General features: G+C 39.9%; 1 protein-coding gene across 4 annotated transcripts in view; it reads left to right on the forward strand.

The window, feature by feature from the left end:
• The window catches only part of GNPTAB (N-acetylglucosamine-1-phosphate transferase subunits alpha and beta), a 73,943-nt gene that overhangs the window by 31,539 nt on the left and 24,855 nt on the right, over positions 1 to 17,549 (forward strand). For 3 of the 4 annotated variants that reach the window (XM_058741619.1, XM_058741617.1, XM_058741618.1), the window contains exons 3-7: positions 77 to 196; positions 1,508 to 1,549; positions 3,576 to 3,781; positions 9,410 to 9,474; positions 9,743 to 9,877. In XM_058741619.1, coding sequence (XP_058597602.1) covers positions 90 to 196; positions 1,508 to 1,549; positions 3,576 to 3,781; positions 9,410 to 9,474; positions 9,743 to 9,877 — 555 coding nt within the window. In that variant the 5' untranslated portion in view covers positions 77 to 89. Of the gene's footprint in view, positions 1 to 76; positions 197 to 1,507; positions 1,550 to 3,575; positions 3,782 to 9,409; positions 9,475 to 9,742; positions 9,878 to 17,549 lie in introns of those variants that run through there. The other variant, XM_058741621.1, reaches the window with a different exon arrangement.

The raw sequence follows: 17,549 nt of genomic DNA on the forward strand, positions 1-17,549 counted from the left end.
GTCCTGTTATATACTCTTATTCCTAAATGTATTGGAAAAATGCATGTAAGCTGAAGGACCTGTGGCTTTGCCCTAGGCTCTGTCTGCCCATGCCAATCGACGTGGTTTATACCTGGGTGAATGGCACAGATCTTGAACTACTGAAGGAGCTACAGCAAGTCCGAGAACAGATGGAGGAGGAGCAGAAAGCAATGAGGTAAAATGGAGTTTTAAAAAACAAAACACACTCTGGGGTGCTTGGGTGGCTCAATCATTTAAGCATCTGACTCTTGATTTCTGCTCAGATCATTATCTCATGGTTCACGAGATCAAGCCCCACATCAGGTTCCGCACTGACAGTGCAGAGCCTGCTTGGGATTCTCTGTATCTCTCTGCCCCTCCACTGCATGTACCCATGCTCACCCTCCCCCCTCCCCCCCGCCCAAAATAAATAGAACTTAAAAAAAAAAAAAACTAACAATAATTGGAATTAAAAAGAAACAACAACACACAAAGTTCTATGAATACAAGTAACAGTGCATTTCAGAAGGGTAGGGTGATGTTCACAGTGCTAATCCAAACAAAAACCTGCATCTCAAATTCGTGCCATTACAAGATTTTGTCACCCATGTGTCTGACCCTTGTTTCTTGGTACCCAGTGAGGACTCAGCCACTTTGTCAGATGGCCATTTTATGACTGTGCTATTCTAGTGATGCCTTGCTCTCTGAGGGCCTGAAAGGAAAGGAGTCTCCCACGGGTTCTTGCTTACTCAGTCTGGGTCCCATGTGTGATACCTTCATGAAATAAGGTGTTATTATGGAAAAAAGTTTCATGGTAAGACCCATTATTCCCTTGAAAATAAAACAGGCCTACAGACTTAACTTTTTTCCATTTGATAAATACAGTACAAAGTATGTTCCCTTTACCCCTTTTAATGTTAAATCATACAATATGGAATTAGAAACTGCTAATTTTTTTATATGTGGAATTTTGATCATTTTAGTTCTTTTATCTGAGAAAGGTACAATGCACTTGAATGGAGAGCCTTAAGAGCTAGAAATCTGGCTGATATAACTTTCCCTCTGATTCCTTAGCATTTTCTGAGAATTTCTCCATTTCTCCATTCATTTCTTCATAAATATGATGGGTGCTCCCCAGTTGCAGGGCATTGGCCATGTTACACTGCAACAAATTTTCTCTTTCTCTTTGTGTCAGAGAATAGGATACCTTCCCCAGTACATGAAAATAACTTTGGCAGCCTGGTACCATGTTTTAGTAGTAAAATGTAAAAGCTTAAGTCAACTTTCATGGTTACTGTGGGAGGTATGTGATAATAATTTTTGAGCATATTTCATTGAAACTTAAAATTTATTATGCATATTAAATGATGTAAGCATTGTATTTCCTAACCTACTAGTTAGTCCCGTGGAGTAACTAAGAAAATCATTGTTGTTAGTTACCTTTTGTTCACATTTAGGACTAGTACTAGCTCATGAATATGTAATGAAATATATTTGCTTTCATTAGAGAAATCCTTGGGAAGAACGCAACAGAACCAACCAAGAAGAGGTAAGTGTTTTGATTTTCCTCTTAGGAATAGAAGTTGAAGTGAAACTTCCAGGTTCTTGTTTTTTGTTGGATGTACAGTATTTTGTGTTTATTGTTCCTGTTTAATCCCTCATCTGCTAGCTGTAGACCCCCAAATTAATTGCCTCTTTTAGATGGGAAATCTTGCAATGCCAGAGGCATAGTTGATTGAGAACTCTTGTTTGGGTTGTAGCTAACAAAAGCTTTATTGTTTCTGGATGGGTTAGGTTTTTGGATGTAAGGTTTTTCTGCTCTGCTGTTTCCATCAATCTGTCTTGGTGTGCTGTTCTCTTGGTCCACTTAATGTGTAACTTATACCCAGTGTTTTCATTTATAGGATTTATATCCATCATTCAATTGTGTGTTCATTATATATTTTCTTATTGTTAAAAGCTGTCATAGTTGTATGTCTTATATTTAAGGACTTGGGAAGGGGAGTTAGCTCAATGCCAAGAATCAGATGTGTCTATTGTGATTTGAATCCTACCAGACTCTGATAGGTCCTTAAAACAAAACTGCCTCACTGACAAGCAGAAATCTCTGTTAATGGCACTTTCTCACTTAACCATTAGTCTTAAAATAAAAGAGTTATTTTATAGAAATGATCCTGAGGAATTTTGAGATTTACAAGTACCTTCTGAATCATTTCTTTATGTTCTATATATTTATTTATAAATATACCACTGTTAAAACTGTTATTTTTAAATGACATAAATAAAATTTTTAATTATTTAAAGTAAGGATGCCATGTTACAAAGGATTGAGAGGAGTGAAAAGAAGATACTTCTATGGCCCCCATTCAACAACTGTGATCATTTTATTATTCCCTTTTTGTGCATATATTTATAGTTGTAATTTGTAATCTCTGTGCAATTTTGTATCCTGCTTTAAAAATTTTATATAATCTACACAGCTATGTTCATAAATTCTCTTCATGCTTCTTACTTATTCTTACTTATCAATTTTAATTGTATAATATCCCGTAAAGTAACTGTACTATAATTTACTAAATATTAGGCACTTCTGTATTTTCACTATTGTAAATAGTTTGCAATCTTATATTTGGGTCTGTGGCATTTTCTGTATGTGGGTTTGTTTTTCCTGTTTTGTTTCTCTTCTCCTACTTGGACTAGATTCCTGGAAGTGAACTACTGAGGTAGAAGCATATGTATAAGTTTTTATGGCTCTGAGTATACACACATATACTATGAAATTGCTTCTCCAGAGAGAAAATGGGAACACCCATCTGCAGTGACACCAGCAGTGTTTGAAAGGGATAGGTTTACTGGACTTGCAGTAACATTGAGTCCATTTTTTGAGCGATGCTAATTTAGTAAACAAAATGTGATAACTCTTTTTTTTTTTTTTTTGCATTTCTTTAAATATTAGTGCAGTTTGACAATTTTATATATTGCTTAACTAGTCATAGCTCTCTCTTTGTGAATTCTCTAGCCGTGTTTTGTCCATTGTTTATTTAGGTAATACGTTTATTCTAGGCATTCCTTACATTTAGATAGAAATACCTTATACATTTATATTAGAACCTTGTCACATTTGCTGTTGTTTCCATTGGTGTCGTGTCTTTCGAATGTACTTTATTGTATTCTGATCAGAATTGATAAATTGTATCTGGTAGGATGATACTCTATTAAACAGAATTTATCTATTCCTGCTCTGCCAAATGATATAGGTTTTACTGGAATTATGAATAATCTTTAAGATGGTAGTAATGAAATGCTTAGTTTCTTGTGCACCTTTGAGTTAGTAAATTTTGGTGACAATCATATTAATAGGAGCTTGAAAGCTTGAGAGCTGTACTTGTTTAATAATTTTATGTCCTACTTGCTCTCTTTTTCTATTCTTGAGATAAAAATTCTTTGTTTATTAAAAAACTATGATTTTTTATGGATCTAGAAAAACATCTGCAAAATTCAGTAGTACCAACAAGCTTTTTAGTGTTGATCACATTTTCACGAACGTTTGTGAGCATGTTGGTGTTTGTTTCCAGCGAGAAGCAGTTGGAATGTTTGTTGACATACTGCATTAAGGTGCCAATGCTCGTCCTGGACCCAGCCCTGCCAGCCAGCGTCACACTGAAGGACCTGCGATCTCTTTATCCTTCTTTTCATTCTGCCAGTGACGTATTCAACGTTGCAAAACCAAAAAACCCTTCCACTAATGTCTCAGTTGTTGTTTTCGACAGTACTAAGAATGGTAAGATCACCTTATGGGTATTTGAAAATCATGTTCTCATTGGCAGTTTGAATAACAAAATTCTGAATGGAACAGACATGATTCAATTTTAAAGAAGTGTCCGATAAACTAAAAACATAACAAGAGAGGCAGAAGAGCTGCTGCTGTATTTCAGCCCTAACTTCAGAAAGGGATTTAATACATTTTACTCTGTGTAATACACTTGTCTTTCTGTCCTGTGGTCAGGACCTTAACTTTGATACGTAGATTAACCTTATTCTCTAGCCTCTGAGTCATTGTGGAGGCTTATTATTATTATTATTATTATTATTATTATTATTACCACCATATACCTCTTCAGCAAGGTTGTTTTCTACAGTATGGACAGAACATGCCTGGAACATTCTTACTTTACGTCCTGAAATAACTGGTTATACAGTCGATTTGGCCAGATAATAGAATTGAAATTGTAATTTCCGGCCTAGAACAATACCTGCATCTAGAGATCCCATCCTCCTACTTGGCCACTGCGTTGCTGAGCCCCATGCCTGTGTCTCCTCTGGTATGCTGTCTCTCATGCTTCCTCTGCACTGAGCAGAGTCTCCTTAGAGGCTCTATGTTTTTCACTTGTGTAAAATGAAAGCTGTCACATTCCCTTTATAGCATTGAGGCCTAGTCTCAAGTTCCCATTCTTTCAGTGTCATACCTCCCAGCTTAAATCTTTGGAAGTATCTTCGATGTGTTCTTGCTTTTTAATCTCCATCACCAGTATATTGACCTCACCCTATTACTTTTGCTTTCTGCAAATGATTCTCCCCTTTCTTACTCATCTCACCTCCCCCACACCAGACCCAATTTCTTCACACAGGCTCCAGTGATAGCCGCCTAGCTGCTCTGCCTACCTACCTATAAAGTTCTTCTCCAGTCTGTCCTGCACATAACTGTAAATAAATCAGAAAGCTCTGATTTTATTGGTTCGCTCCTTTTTGAAGACAATACAGTAGTATTTGTTTTTCACACGATAGAGAATCCTTTTCCCTGGTGTTCAGGACTCAGCTTTGATTGCCTTGACTCTGCCCATTGTTCCTCACATTCCTGCCCTCCAGCATCTCCTCGAGGCTGCCCTTGTCATCACACGTGGTGCTGCTCTCCTGGTCCCCTTTCCCTCCTAGCCCATCTCCTGTTCTTTCCCACCCCATCTCAAGTTCTGTCTCCATGAAGATCCCGAGCAGTGCATTCACAGTGAATCTATTTATTTTGACTTTTCTGTATCCCTGTACTTGTCACCCGACTCACAACTTAGTTGTTGGTTGTGCAGGAGTTTATGGTATTTTCATCTAATTTTTTAATTGAGCAGAAACCTTATCACTTACCAATTTGTGTCCTGAACATTATCTGACATCACACTATCTTCCTGGTACTTAATGAGGTATTTGTAACTTGAAAGGAAATTCAAGTTTCCAAGTTAACCTTTCTAAGTATAGATATCGTCCCTTTATGCTATAGATTTGTTTCTGAACTGTTTTGTATAAAATATTTTTGTTTTTAAGTTACAGTTTAAATATGTAGGGAAAGTAAAGGGATAATCTTGGACAAATTATAGCAAATTAATCTGTTTTCTTGTTTGGCTAAATTCAGCTTTGTTATGTACGTATGTATATATGTATGTATGTATTTCATTTTGAGAGAGAGAGAGTATGGGAGGGACAGCGAGGGAGGGAGATGGAGAGAGAATCCCAAGCAGGCTCCACACTGGCAGCACGGAGCCTGATGCGGGGCTTGAACTCATGAACTGTGAGATCATGACCTGAGCCGAAATCAGATTCTCAACCAACCGACTGAGCTACCCAGTCACCCCTAGCTTTGTTCTTTAAGTAACTATAGTTAAGGTGCTCTGATAACATTCCATCTGAAGAGAAAAAGGAATGACATTATGTTAAGAATCATAATAATTCAGTTATAATATCTATGGAGAGAATCTTGGGTTTTTCCTCTGCGAATTTTATAACATAGTAAAGACTTAAGAGGTTGTAAATTTTGATATAAATAAAATCTGTATTAAACTAGAGTCTTCTAAACATTGTTTTTGAATTCCCACCTGGGTTTCTGTTTGCCTGCCCTACTTATTTGTTGAGTAAAGATTTGTTGGGCCATTGCGGTTGTTCCAGGAAAAAGGGAAATGTCAGAGAACAAAAAAGACACATCCCTACCTTCACGGAGCTCATATTTCTAGTGCACCATAGACACATTCTTTATCCTCAATTATCTAGATGAAGGATTGCCAAATTCTTTCTTAAAGGATCAGATAATAAACATTTTGGGCTTTATGGGCCAAGAGGCAAAATGGAGGATATTATGTAGGCATTTATATAAGTATTTAACATTTAGCCTTGTTAAGATGTCAAAACTGTCCTTCACTTGGGGCTGTACTCAAACAGGCAGTGGTTAAGTTTTGGCCATGGAATGCTGACCCTGATCTCGATAAAACATTTGTTCCACATTTGATGTTCCATTTATCTCATTTAACCTCTTTTCAGTTAATTATCAAAAACTGTTGACTTTTTTCCTCTTTATGAAATACATCATTTCTGCCCCTCCGATGACTCTGCTACCCTATCGAGTGGACAGTACTTCAACAGCCACACAGTTTAGCCCTGTAGCCTGGGCCTGGGTTTCCTCAGCAAAGTGGTGTTTCCAGTTAAGCTTATTCCCTTTGATCTAGAGGAATTGAATTTTCTCCTGTGATAGATCACTTTACCTCTTGACTACACTGACCTTTACAAGGAATTATAAAGTGTTTCCTTGTAGCTTTCTCATGCTGGTTAAACTTGTACCCTTTGGAATCTTACAGAACTAATGTAATATACTCCCTTTCCCATGTGACATTTCTTTTCATTCTTACTCCTTTAGCTGTCTCTTAGGGGCTTGTGTTCTAGTTTGTTCTTCTCAGAATGAGCTTTAGTTTCTGTTACTTTTATAGTGTGTCAAGTAGAATAGAACCTTTTTTTTTCACTGTGGTTCAGTCTGCAAAGAGAGTGGGTCTGTTCATTCAGTAAGTATTTATTATTGAGTGCATACTCTGTGCCAGGTACTTTTCTCAGTGCTGAAAATGCAGCAGTGAAGAGAGAGACAAACATCTTTGCCCTCATTGAGTTTACCTCTTGGCAGAAGGAGACAGACAAATACAGCATACAAATAAATTATATAGTTTGTAGGAGACAACTGGTGTACAGAAAAATTGAGCAGGGGAAATCGAGTGATAGGGGCAGACTCACTGAGAAGGTGATTTTTGAGTGAAAATTTAAAGTAGGTGGGAGGACCAGCAACATGAATATATGGGGAAGGAGTGATTCACTTAAGTGGAATAGCACTGCAAAGTCCCTGAGGCAGGAGTGTGTCTGGCAGGGAGGCTGGTGTGGCTGGAATAGGGTGAACAAGGGAGAGGGGCAAGAGATAAGCCTAGAGAAGTAATGGGGAACATAGGGGGTCTGCCCTGGCAGCCATGGTGAGGACTTTGGCTTTAACTCAGAGTGCAGTGAGCAGTCATTAGAGGGTTTGAGTACAGGAGTGATATGATCTGACTGATGTTCCAAAAGGAGCAGTCTGGCTGCTGTGGTGGGATGGGAATAAACTGAGGAGAGGCAAAGATAGAATCATTCAGGCAAGAGGGAAGGTGACTTGGATCAGAGTAGTGGAGAGAACAGGTTGGATTGAAGGTCAATCTAACAGGATTTCCTGATGGGTTCATGGTGGGGAATAGAGCCCCACTTTCGGTGAGCCACAGTTCCTTCTCTCTCTCTCTCTCTTCCCCCCCCTCCCCCCCCCTCCCCCTCTCTCCCTCTGACCTTCATGGAACACTCTCTCTCTCTCTCCCTCCCTCCCTCCCTCCCTCCCCTCCCTCACTCAGCACCCTCTGTCTATTAAATAAATGAGTGAGTAAATTAAGCAAGCAAGCAAGCACAGAATTACAGTAGAAATTCAGTATGGCCACAGCACATTGTTGACTCTTACTGAACTTGCCCTGGACTAAAACACCTGTCTTTCTAAAGAAACAATCCATGCTAATGCTCCAATACTTCTTAATTTATGCTCGTGTAGTTGGTTTTTGGTACCAGCTTAAAGGTCTTAACCTTTGTAGCAGATTTCATTTTGTTAGGTCTGACTCATTGCTCCAAATAAGAACTTTGGGGAACCCCTAGTATGTTATCCAGGATAATCACTTCTCTGTTGGCTTTATGTAAATCCACACATTTCATAGAAGCATGCCTTCTATGTCTTCCAAAACCTTGAAAGACTGTTGAACAACACAAACCTATGGCACGATCTTCGAAACCTCTCTCTAGGTTAATTGTGGCTTTATAATTTCAGTCTTCAGTCAGAATTGGTTATAATCCACTGAACTTAGGATCTAGGCTAAGTGTCTGTTATGTCCATAGAGATGACGTGAGATGTCATTAGCTACCTTGCTGAAAAATGTGCACAGATGACATACCACATCTATCAGAGTTCTCTGATCTGCCAGCATAGGAGAGAGACAGAAAGAGACAGGTGCATATCTGATAAATTTATTTGTAATGAACTCATAATTCTTAGTGCTCAGTGCTTCCTTTAAAGATTAACAGTATACTGCAAAGGCTTTGCTTTTTTTCATTGCTCACCAGTTCTATTTTTATGGTACCTCTGAAACTCTTTCCCAGGATCGACAGCCATCTTGACAGGCCAGACCCTGCTTTCCATGCCCATTTTGAAGATGACAGCCTTCTGACCTCTCCTATTTAACAAGATCCTTGGGATCTCCAGATGACAGCAGCAAGCAGATGATCTCATTTGTCCCCATCACTTTAGAACCCTCTCCCAGTTGGGCTGTGTCATCGCCCCTCTGCACCCTCCAACTTAATCTGCTCTTTTCGGCCTTACCTGATGAATTTTAGGAATTCATTGTCACCCTTGAGGGAACCCTAGGACCTACAGTGGTTCCCTGCTGTTAATCATAATGCCATTGGCCTGGCTTTCAAGGGCCTTTCTTCTGGTTACCCCTTTTTCCTAGTACCCACCACTCCCAAATGTTTTACTTGTGCCAAATAATTCTTTTTTTTTTTTTTTTTTTTATTAAATATGTCGATGTTTGCTCCTACATCTGCGATTCTCTCAATCTGTCATCTTCATGTTTCTGCTGCCTGTATGAATCTCTTCTACAGCACTGCAAAATTTAGCATTTAATTGCACACTGGTATTACATCATTCCCCTTTTGTTGGATGGGTTAATTTTGTTTCCCCCAGCTCCCTGTTTTTGAGACCATATAACAATCTGCTATACAGTCTCAAAATGCTTTGTAGTGTCCTGGCAGATATCATAGTAGTATTCATTAAGAATGTGCTTGCTTGGGGCGCCTGGGTGGCGCAGTCGGTTAAGCGTCCGACTTCAGCCAGGTCACGATCTCGCGGTCCGTGAGTTCGAGCCCCGCGTCGGGCTGTGGGCCGATGGCTCGGAGCCTGGAGCCTGTTTCCGATTCTGTGTCTCCCTCTCTCTGTGCCCCTCCCCCGTTCATGCTCTGTCTCTCTCTGTCCCAAAGATGAATGAAAAACGTTGAAAAAAAAAAAAAAATTTTTAAAAAAGAATGTGCTTGCTTATTGTATTCTTTATTGTAGTTGAAGATGCCCAGAATGGAATGTTTAAAGGAAACAGCAAACAGACAGTTTGGAGGGGCTATTTGGTATGTTATTTTAAATCAATTGTATTTATACAGTAGGTTAGAATAAAAGTATAAGTAATAAAGCTGTTTTACCTTGAGAGGCTTTTTGATACTTTTCCTCTCAGCCTAGCTTACAAGTATTAATGAGTGCCAATTTAAGTAACTGTAATGTTCTGATTTTGAAGCTGGTAGATAGATGTAGTAAATCTTTACTAGTTTTCCCAGCCGTAAGTTTTTACCAGCCATATGGTGTGGAAAGTGAGTTGTGTTTTTCCCTCTCTTATTTTAGACCACGGATAAAGAAGTCCCTGGGTTAGTGCTAATGCAAGATTTGGCTTTCCTGAGTGGATTTCCACTGACATTCAAGGAAACAAATCAACTAAAAACAAAATTGCCAGAAAATCTTTCTTCTAAAATAAAACTGGTAAGAGCATAGGAACTGAGCAGTGAGTATAACACATTTCATGTAATGCCCGACTGTTCTCTGTGGTCCATTTGAATTCTAGCATAGCTGATAGTCATAAGCAGAGCAGGTCTCTATTCTGCCACAGTGTTGTCTTTCTTTATGGAAGATCCTTACCCTTTTCTTTTTATTTGGGCAAAAGTCGAAGAGTCTTACTTAGTTTACTGGATTCCCAGACAGAAACATGATTCATTTGTTTAACAAATGAGCTCCTACTGTGTCTCAGGTGCTGTTACACCTGCTGAGAGTATAGCAGTAGACAAAACAGACAAAAGCCCTGGTGGAGCTGACAGTGCAAGGAAATGGAAGCACAGGGGAGGGAGTAGGGGAGGTCAAACTCACAGTAAGTAGACAGGGACTGCAGCCTGAGCCTTTATTAAGAGCCTTCACTCAAAGAAGGAGGATGCGTCAGATACTTGGAATTTTGATAACGTGAAAGCCTTCTTCACTAATAGCTAATTGAGCCACCAACGTATTTAGAACTTGTACCTATTAACTCCATATGTTTTTGTTTTTTTTCTAAAGTTTTTTTTTAACATGTATTCATTTTTGAGAGAGAGAGAGTGTGAGTCGGGGAGGAGCAGAGAGAGAGAGAGACACAGAATCCGAAGCAGGCTCCAGGCTCTGAGTTGTCAGCACAGAGCCCAACATGGTGCTCGAACCCACAGACCGCAAGATCATGACCTGAGCCAAAGTTGGATGCTCAACTGACTGAGCCACCCAGGCACCCCTAACTCTTAATGCTTTGATGCCATTTCTTAGGGTTGACTCTGGAGGCTGACCCAAGACATGCCTTTTCCTTAACATTTATTGTTTTCAAGCCACTTGCTCTATTGTGTGGGTGTTCTTTCCTTTTGACCTTATGTCAAGACGCCTGCGGTTCTGTCAGAAACATTCCGGGTTATGAAACATGAATGCCTTTTTCTTAGAACAGAAGGCATAAAGTTCTGGGCTCAGAAATTTTTAGGGTCTAGTTTTCTTGATTTTGCAAGGAAACATTCTTTAAATTCTGCCACGGTCAGTTTCCTGATTCTTACTTCCTTCTATTGATGTCGTTTAACAATTTAGAGGTGAAAGGGTAGAGATGAGGAAGCAATGGTGGGGGAGAGCAGTGATTGGAGAGTTCTTGAGTTCCTGTCTTGACCATATTTTTTATACTCTGCCCCACTCCTAAAGTTCCCTTTAACTTCTTTTCTCCATAAATGTACCACTGTTTTAAGATATACTACATCACCTCTGTAAGTGCGATGGTAATAGAATGATATTTATATTCTTTCTTTTTTTTCATATTTTCCTGCTTTTTTTATGGTACCTGGAAATATGGTAGTGTGCAGCTAGATCAGGGTTGAATTATTACTTATCTTCAGTTATTTAAAAATAGATATTCCGGGGCGCCTGGGTGGTTCAGTTGGTTAAGCGTCCGACTTCGGCTCAGGTCATGATCTCACGGTTCGTGAGTTCGAGCCCCGCATCGGGCTCTGTGCTGACGGCTCGGAGCCTGGAGCCTGTTTCAGATGCTGTGTCTCCCTTTCTCTCTGCCCCTCCCCTGCTCATGCTCTGTCTCTCTCTGTCTCAAAAATAAATAAATATTAAAAAAAAAAAAAAAAGATATTCCTCCTTCCTCTAAGTTTTTTTTGTTTGTTTGTTTAAATTGAAAAAGTTTGACATAACACTGTGTAAATTTAAGGTGTACAACATGTTACTTTTTTTTTTAATGTTTATTTTGAGAGAGAATGAGCGAGCAGGAGAGAGGCAGAGAGAGAGGAAGAGAGACTCCCAGGCAGGCTTCACGCTGTTAGCAAAGAGCCTGATGCAGGGCCCAATCTCACAAACTGTGAGATCATGCATGACCTGAGCTGAAACCAAGAATCGTCTGCTCAACCGACTGAGCCACCCAGGTGCCCCTATGATATGTTACTTTAAATACATTTATGTATTGTAATATGATTGCCATGGTAGCAGTATTTATCACTACATAATTATAGCACAGTATTGTCTATATTGATTATACTGTGTATTAGCTCTCTCTGGCTTATTTATTACTCATTGCAAAGTTTGTGTTTTAAAACATCGGTCTTATTCCCCAGTCCCCCATCCCCTGGTAAATACCATTTTACTCTGTTTTTTATGAGTTTGACTTTTTTGGACTCCACATATAATTTGTCTTTCTCTGACTTGCCTCACTTATTAGTGTAATGTACTAAGCATTAGGTCCATCTATGTTGTAACAGATAGCAGGATATCCTCCCCTCTCACGGCCAAATGGAATATTATTATATTCCATTATGTATATATACTACATCTTTTTTTTTTTTTTTTTTTAATCTGTTCACCTGTTGATGGGCATTTTGGTTGTTTCCATATCGTGGCTATTGTGAATAATGCTGTAATAAACATGGGAGTGCAGATGTCTCTTCGAAATCCTGTTTTCATTTCCTTTGGCTGTATGCCCAGAAGTGGAATTGCTGCATCATATGGTAGGTTTATTTTTAATTTTTTAAGGAACCTCCATATTGTTTTCCATAGTGGTTGGACCAATTTACATTTCCACCAACAGTGGACAAGGGTTCCATTTTCTCCACGTCCTTGCCAGCACTTGTTGTCTCTTGACTTCTTGATAGTAGCCATTCTGACAGGTATGAGGTGGTATCTCATTATGGTTTTGATTTGTATTTCCTTGATGATGAGTGATGCTGAACATCTTTTCATGTCTGCTGGCCACTTTAATGTTCTCTTTCAAAAAATGTCTACTTAGTTCTGCTCATTCTAATTTATTATTTATTTATTTCTCCTTTTTAAATTGGATTTTGTTGTTGTTGTTAAGCTGTATGAGGTCTTTATATTTTGGATATTAACCCCATTATCTAATATATGGTTTGCAAAAATTTCCTCCCATTCTTTAGGTTTTCCTTTCATTTTGTTAATTGTTTCTCTTGCTGTGCAGAAGTTGTTGAGTTTGATGTAGTCTCATTTATTGATTTTTTATTTTGTTGTTTGTGCTTTTGGCATCACGTCCAGAAACTCATTGCCAAGATTGCTATGGAGGAGATCCTTCCCTTTGTTTTCTTCTACGAGTTTTATGGTATCAAGTCTTATGTTTAAGTCTCTGATCATTTGTAGCCAATTTATGTGAGTGGTGGGAAGGAGGGATCCCTCTTTTCACTGTTCTGCATGTGTTTTTCTCCCGTCACTTATTTTTCGTACTGATCTGGACAGATAAAAGCATAGATTAGCATTCGTTTCCCCCAATGTTTATTTAGCTTCTTGGCTTCCAAGCTATTGGTTCGAGAATTATAGACACGTGTAGCTGTACTTCTGACTGTTAGCTCAACTTCCTTATGCAGAAAGAATGACATTCTTGAATCTGTTTATATGATTCCAACTGTAATACATTTTTAAAGGAAAGAAGGTTCATGATACGTCTCCATCCTCCACTCGGGTTTGACCACCCCACTGCTCTTTGGCTGCTGCAGGTGCTCACCAGTGCTGACGGCTTTTGGTGCGTCTGTTGGTGGATGGGTGTGTGCCACCAAAGAATGCCAATCCTAGTAGCAGTTAACCCTTCAGCAAACTACTTTGGGTATGGAGTGGTGTGTGCAGGTAGAAGTAGGGCGGGGAGTACCTTGAATTGGACGAGGAGTACCAGCAAGCTCTGTGCTCTGTGCATGATGATAGCCCCTTCCACCATTCATTCACCCAGCCGGAGCTTTATTTGGACTCCCAGACTTGTCTTTGTGGAGGCTATCACCCCCTCGGAGGGTCAGGCTGAGTACCCACAACATTCATTACAGGTCATTTTCCTGATGCCAACACCTGCAATCAATTTCAGGGATTAGAACTTCTGGTTTTTGGAGGCTCAAGAGAAAATGACCAAGCGGAACAAGAGGAGTGTATCAGCAGTTGAGGCCAATTCTTCGAGTGACTGTTTTTCTGTAGGTTCCTCTTCCTGGTTTTATTATGAATACCTTGAGAATGACGTTTCCTGTCACTGGGTTCCCAGTCCATTTAGAGTGTGAGCTTTTAGTAAATGTCTGCTGTGTGCCAGGGAGTGTGCTAAGGATCACTGAGTGAATAAAAGCATTTAAATAATTTTTGGGGGTGATCACTTCCAAGTAAGTGTTTATACAGTGTTGTAGGAACACCTGGGCTTTAGTTGTACTGGGGCAAGGAAGGCTTTGCAGAATAGAAGGAATCTTAGCTGGGCCCTGAACACAGCAGCCGTTCTCCTGGCAGAGAAGGGAGGGGGAAAGACCATTCCAACAGTAGGGAACAGCTTGAGCAAAGGACTGGAGGCCTATAAGTCAATGGTTTCCTGAAAACCAAGGCAGCTGGTTCCTGGAGGCTAGAAACCAGGCAGGGATTTTGCTGGTGCTGAGAAAGGGGAAAAGAGATTGAGGCCAGATTGAGAAAGATCTCCTGTTAAGGTGCCTGAACTTTATCCTGGAGACAGGGGGCAACCAGGAGCACTTAATCTGTTTCTAAGGAATGTAATAGGTGAAGGTATGGTAGGCAGAGATTAAGCAAGATGAGGCTGTGCAAAAAAACCAGTTCAGCCACTGTGGCTGTAGCCCAGCAAGATGTTCAGGTTCAGCAAGTGCCTTGGCAATGGTGCCAGTGATGAGAATGGTTCCAAAAACATCTGCAAGAAATCCTCAGCATGACCTAGTGACTTATTAGCCATTGGTGAGAGGGAAGGAAAAATGAAAGGGGAAGTGGATGTTACTAGTGAAGATGGAAGTGATGGCTTTAACCACATTTGGAGCCTCCATGGGAGAAGCAAGTTTTTTGGAAAGGAAATCCAGAGCTTAGCTTAGGGCGTGTTATGTTAGAGGTGCTTTGTGGCATGTGGGAGAAAAGGGCTGTTAGACACTGGACTTCAGGACCTGAACGAGCTGGACCGTTTTGCCCTCCCAGGGTCCTCCAGGAGGACTTGAGGTAGGCCTGTGGCCTCCGAGCACCCAGGGCTCGGTTATGTCCTTTAGACCCTGCCTGGGCACGAGTGCCCAGGACAGGCACTGCCTGTTCACTTGTGTACCCCTCATGATTACCACAGGGCCTGGCACCTAGGGGGCCACTCCAGAAATGCTTGTGGAAGGCATGAGCAAGAAGAAATGCTGTGACTGAGAACATACCTGCCGTGTACCATGGCCTGGAATATAAAGGGAAATGTTTGAGCAGTGTGATTATTCTAAGAAGTCACTTTGGGTTTTGGTACCATAGTCATATACGTACAACTTTGCATTTATTGTTCTGTTTAGAGCAAAACCAGAATCTCCTCACTCCCGAGGAGGGAAAGTAGGGTTGAATGTAGTTGCAGTTGCAGAACAATAGATTTGAATTCATTAAAACTTTTATGTGGCCTATAGTTTTACAAATAAGTCTTTTCTATTAAAAGCTTTCTAGTTTGATGTCATTAATAACCCTTTATCTGTAGAATTTTTGTACATGATGGACACAGAATTCACCTTTTGGGAAATGAGATTATCCTTTGGTCTTTATTTTTAGCTCACTCTAAATCATTCTGTATTTTCAGTCATTTTTACTCATAGTGGAGTTTTCACTTGTTTTTTGATTTTTTGTTCACTTCTTTAACATATGTTAGAGCATGTGGAAAAATCTTCCCAGAGCTCTCAAGTACATTCTACCATTTGGTTTATGATTCAGTACTACTGGTTGCTGAGTGAGTGTGCAAAAGAAATAGAGAACATGGACTTATCTTCAAGCTACTTAGAATCATGTTTTGGAGACAGTATGTGTGCATGTGAAGTATTCAAGCAGCAAGACAAGACAGTGTAATATTAGGTATCGAGCAGAGTAGCAGAGGCTTCGGGTTGGCATTTAGAGTCAGGAAAGGTCTATGTGGATTAGAGACATGAGAGAAGTTTTCAAAGACTAAGAGCCTGTACAGATCCTTGAAGGCTGACCAGGGTGTTTGTTCCGACAGGAAGGACAGTGCGGGTGGGGTTGAGAACAGCATATTGTCCTACCTGGACTCTGTTCCCTCAAACCTCTATTCAAGGCACATTCAAGGTAACAGTAAATTATTGTAATACTGTATTGATGCTCATTTTAGTGACTTCCCTGAAATTACCGTATGCACCTGCTCTTTTAAAGGATAGTACCCTTTGGCCTGTTTTATTCCTAAAGTAGGCCCTTCAGTAGATTAAACAAACAACTCTGGAACTGATTTTAGTTTTAGAAAATTCTTGAGTTGTCTAATTACTGGAATGAGTTTATTTTTCATTTATATTAGTTGGCATGTTTTTCCCCTAACCTTATGCCACCATGTATAGGTATATCGATCCATTATTCTAGATAATGCTATAGTAAACAAACATCCTGAAATCTCTGGCTTAAAAATAACAAACCTTTATTTCTCCATCAGGTTAATGAAATGTCTGTTGTGGGTCTGCAGTGGGTGGGTGTAGAAGTTGTTCTCTCTTTGAGAAACTTATAATTTAAAGAACTTAGATGAAATGATAATTTCACATAAGAAGCTATATATGGAGGCAGTTGCCCATAGTTGCCCAAACTAGGAACTCCAGCCTTGGGCACTTAACTACACCCACTTTTCCTTACCACCTCCTGTCTCCCTGCAGAAGTAATTAAGTGTCCAGGATTAGGGTGCCACCTAGTGGCTATCAGAGGATACTTCCTCCCCAACTTTTTCACCACTCACAACTTGATGGCAGCAGAAAAGCTTGTTTCAACATGTAAATAGTTCCTGAAGCTCTTTACCTTTCATCTTTCTAATTAGGAAAATGTCTATGAAATTTCAGAATGGTTTCCCAGACTACAATCATTTCGGATAGAAGAGATTAAGATAAGGATATTTACCCAATGTTAAAACACTACATTTATAAACATTTGGTGATTTTATATTCCAGGGAGCCCTCAGAGGTGCTGTGGGAGGCAGTGAGGGAGGGAGGGGTGGAGCAGGGGAGGCTGGGGTGGGCAGTGAGACTCGGTAGATGTCCGGATAGAAGAATATCTGCCCTGCCTCCTACCTGTCCCATCACATAGCAAGGTAGGATATGACAGCAGTGGGAGCTGACCTTCGGTGAGTGCTTAGTATATGCCAGGTGCCATTAGCGTGGAAGAAGGTAATCTGTCAGAAGACAGTATCCACTTGTGCATGGACATGCCCATACACTCACACACAATTTGTGTTAAGGGGAAAAATATAAATGAAATTCTAACTTTAACTTCTAGTTTTTGGCATGAATAAGCTGATGAAACATTGAAAGATGAGGTAAATATAGTCATGTGGCATATACAAGAGTTCAAAATGAGCCCATAATGATTTATGTTTGCTCTGTTTTATAAAGTAAGAAAGGATGCCATAAATTAAGGAACTGGCCCTGTTAGAAGAGTCAGTTGGGCAGAAGGTTTTGCTTTCCAAGATTAGTAGTTTCCAATCCTCCCTACCCTCTAAGGTCTGAAAGCCTCTTTTCATAGGAAATTGAATGATACAGAGTTAGAACATGAAGCAGCTCAAGGGTGGTGTGGACTCTGGTAGTGGTGGGAAAGCCTATTTGTAAAACATGTTGATGTTTGTGATGTTCCCTTAGACATGATTTCTTTGAAAGCTTTGCCCCCAAAAGCGCTTTTCATATGGAAGTCCTACAGTCAG

Source organism: Neofelis nebulosa, chromosome 8, assembly GCF_028018385.1.
Source record: "Neofelis nebulosa isolate mNeoNeb1 chromosome 8, mNeoNeb1.pri, whole genome shotgun sequence".
Taxonomy (NCBI): Eukaryota; Metazoa; Chordata; class Mammalia; order Carnivora; family Felidae; genus Neofelis; species Neofelis nebulosa.